Here is a 2,767-nt window from a genome sequence, read left to right as displayed (position 1 = left end):
TGGGATGCCACAAATTGCAGTTGCGCTCTGTGATGTTCCCATGGCTGAGCATTTCGGGCACATTTCCTTTGGTTTTGATGATGATGGAAGCCTGGAGAATACCAGGATTGCCTGAGCTTTGATATTCATTATGGGCGACTGCGTGACTGTGCCTGGGCTGGGATTCCCAGACAGGGCAGGAAGGGGAGGTACCATGGACATTGCTGCTGCAGTCAGTCCCACCTGACCTGTGTCCTGCTCTCTCACAGCTGGGGTGCTGGCTGGATGGGGAGGCAGCGGCGTGGCTGCAGGAGGTGGGCACTGAGGATTGGAGCTCCAACAGCTGCCAGGGCTCTGCCAAGCACTTCAACGAATTCCTCGCCCAGGCCACAGTACGTTTGGAGTGGGGGGGTCTGTAGCATGTGTCCCTCAGGTTTGGGACAAGGATTATGGGCAAATCCTGGTGTCCCTGAGCTGTTGGGTCATGCTGCAGTTGTCAAGGATAGCATTTCAGGGATTCTGGGCAGCTGTGGCGGTGGCTGCGCTGCTCCTAGGTGTGTGCTGGGCTGGGGCTCCTCCTGTGCTCCATCCACACATCTCCCTTGTCCCACAGAGCCTGGGCATCCATCAAACAAATAACACGGTGAGGAGGATCTGTTCTTCCCATTCCCCTGGATGTGGAGGCCCTTAAGTTAGACGCACCACAGGGAGGATGAGGCACAGTGACACCACTCAGGATAGGAAATGCATTTAGTGTGTTTTGAACTGAGCCAGGGCAGAGCAGAGATTTGGAGAATCCCCATTCCCTTTGTTTCTTCTCACTTGCCCAGAAGCATTTTCTATCCAGCTGTGATGGTGATGCCCAGTGCTGGCCCACAGTGCCTCACCCTGCGCACACATCACAGGCCAGTGCTGTTCCTGAGCATGGAGCCTGTTCCTTCCTGCTGTCCCTGCAGGCTCAGTACCGGCATGGCCTGACCCTGTGCCAGGAGGCAGCTGAGGTCCAAGATGCAGCATTCCCCGAGGCAGATGCCTTCCAGGTGGCTGCAGCCCTTTTCCGGACCAAGCTGACAAGCTTCTCCAAGCAGCTGGAGAGGCGGCAGGCAGAGCAGGAGCTGCTGCAGGAGCTCAACCAGTTCTCCAGCAAGGTGGGTGCCGGGGGTCTTCCCCCACAGGTGCTGCTGGTGGCCATGAAAGCAGCTGCTCACCTCATTTTCTAGGTCATGGGACTGAAGCTGGACTGCCGGCAGTGCTCGGCCCGGGCGCAGCGTGGGGAGGGCCAGGCACTGCGGTGCCTGCAGAGATCCTTCCAGAAGCTCTCGGTGGAGTTCGCCCTGGAGAAGCTGCAGGAGATGAAGGCTCAGGTGCGCAGGATGCAGAGCAGTCAAAGGCTGACAGCCTGGACAGAGGCACGGCACAGGTACCAGGAGACCCGGCAGATCCTGGAGGAGATGCTGACAGAGCTACAGGAGGCCTGGGGCTGCAAGCCGATGGGCAGGGAGACTCCTCCAGCCCCCCCAGCTCAGGGTCTGCAGCCCCTCACATGGAAGCCCCAGTCTGCAGAGCAGCCACCAGCCCTGAGTCAGCAGGGTCGGAGGGCCAGAGAGTGGTGAAACAGCCAGAGCCCAGTGCCGAGGGGTCGGGACAGTCCCGGGGATCAGGAGAGCCCCAGGCCAGCACTGCTCGTGGCCCCACACTGGCTGCAGAGCCCAGCTCCCTGCAGCCCTGCTGCCAACAGGGTCCCAAGGGTGCCTGTGCCTCTCACCCCAATGTCTCTGCTGACAATCCCCTCCCCAAACCCAAGAGTGGAGCCAGCCTGAGAGCAGCAGGACACCTCGCCCAGGATCACAGCCAGCCCCCGCGGAGGCGTCCCCTCACCCTGCCTCCCTGGGCACGATTTCCAGGTGCTGACCAGCTTTGTCCCACCACTGTGCCCCATGGCACTGCCTCAACCCCCAGCACACCTGGCCCGCAGGCAGGGCCATGCATAGAAGCCGCTCAGTACTTCCAGGTCTCCAGCCAGAGCAGTTTCTCCTCTGAAGACTCAGACTCACAGAACAACATGGAAGAAGCCCCAGCAGCAAGCCTGGCTTTGCTCCAGGACCTCCGGAGTCCCAGACAACCCTGTTCCTCTGAGAAGCCCCCCCAGATCATTTACCTGGAGAACCACCACACTGAGAGTCCAGCTAAAGCAAATGCCAAGTAACTAGTCCCTCCAGCTGGGTGTGTTTCTGTCCAGCAGTGTAAATCTCAATCACCAACTGGACAGGACTCCCCAAGCTTGGAGGTGGGATGCTGGGACTTCTTACTCAATCCTTGGTCCCAGAATCTTTGGTTCCCCATCCTTAGTGCTCTCCCTGTCACGGGTTGGTGGTAACCCTGTCACCAGCTCACAAGGTTCATTAATAATCTACGAAGTGTGTAGCAATCTTCCCATAAAGTGCCTTTATCTCTACCAGCGGCAGCATTGCCTCAGACAGTGGACAAGGTTCCCACAGTCAACTGCCCTGTCTGGAGCATACCAGGGTAGAGGATACCTGTGGCAAGGTGTTCTTGCCACTGACTGTTTCCTGCTCCACCAGGCGGTTTTACTGCCACAGCCTGGGTCAAGCCCCAGCGATGGGCCCTGTGTTCTTGTGCTCTCCTTATCATGGGACTAATGCCATTAACATCAATAAACCTGAAGAGAAGCACCTGGTGTGGTTCTTGTGGAGCACAGCAAGAAGCTGTGTCCTGGCAAGAGCCAAGTCCTGAGCTGCTCGCCTGGGCTGCAGCTGCTCCTACTGCC

General features: G+C 58.5%; 1 protein-coding gene across 1 annotated transcript in view; it reads left to right on the top strand.

The window, feature by feature from the left end:
* The window catches only part of KIAA1755 (KIAA1755 ortholog), a gene marked incomplete at its 3' end in the record, with an annotated part of 10,366 nt that extends 9,023 nt beyond the window's left edge, over positions 1–1,343 (top strand). Inside the window, exons 12-14 of the mRNA XM_009076685.1 lie at positions 249–371; positions 936–1,127; positions 1,200–1,343. Of these exons, the coding sequence (XP_009074933.1) occupies positions 249–371; positions 936–1,127; positions 1,200–1,343 (459 nt within the window). The remainder of the gene's footprint in view (positions 1–248; positions 372–935; positions 1,128–1,199) is intronic.
* Positions 1,344–2,767: the final 1,424 nt, after the last annotated feature.

This window comes from Acanthisitta chloris, unplaced genomic scaffold, assembly GCF_000695815.1.
Source record: "Acanthisitta chloris isolate BGI_N310 unplaced genomic scaffold, ASM69581v1 scaffold13510, whole genome shotgun sequence".
Classification (NCBI taxonomy): Eukaryota; Metazoa; Chordata; class Aves; order Passeriformes; family Acanthisittidae; genus Acanthisitta; species Acanthisitta chloris.
The sequence above is the reverse complement of the archived record's forward strand: the minus strand, read 5'-3'. Positions and strand labels throughout refer to the sequence as shown.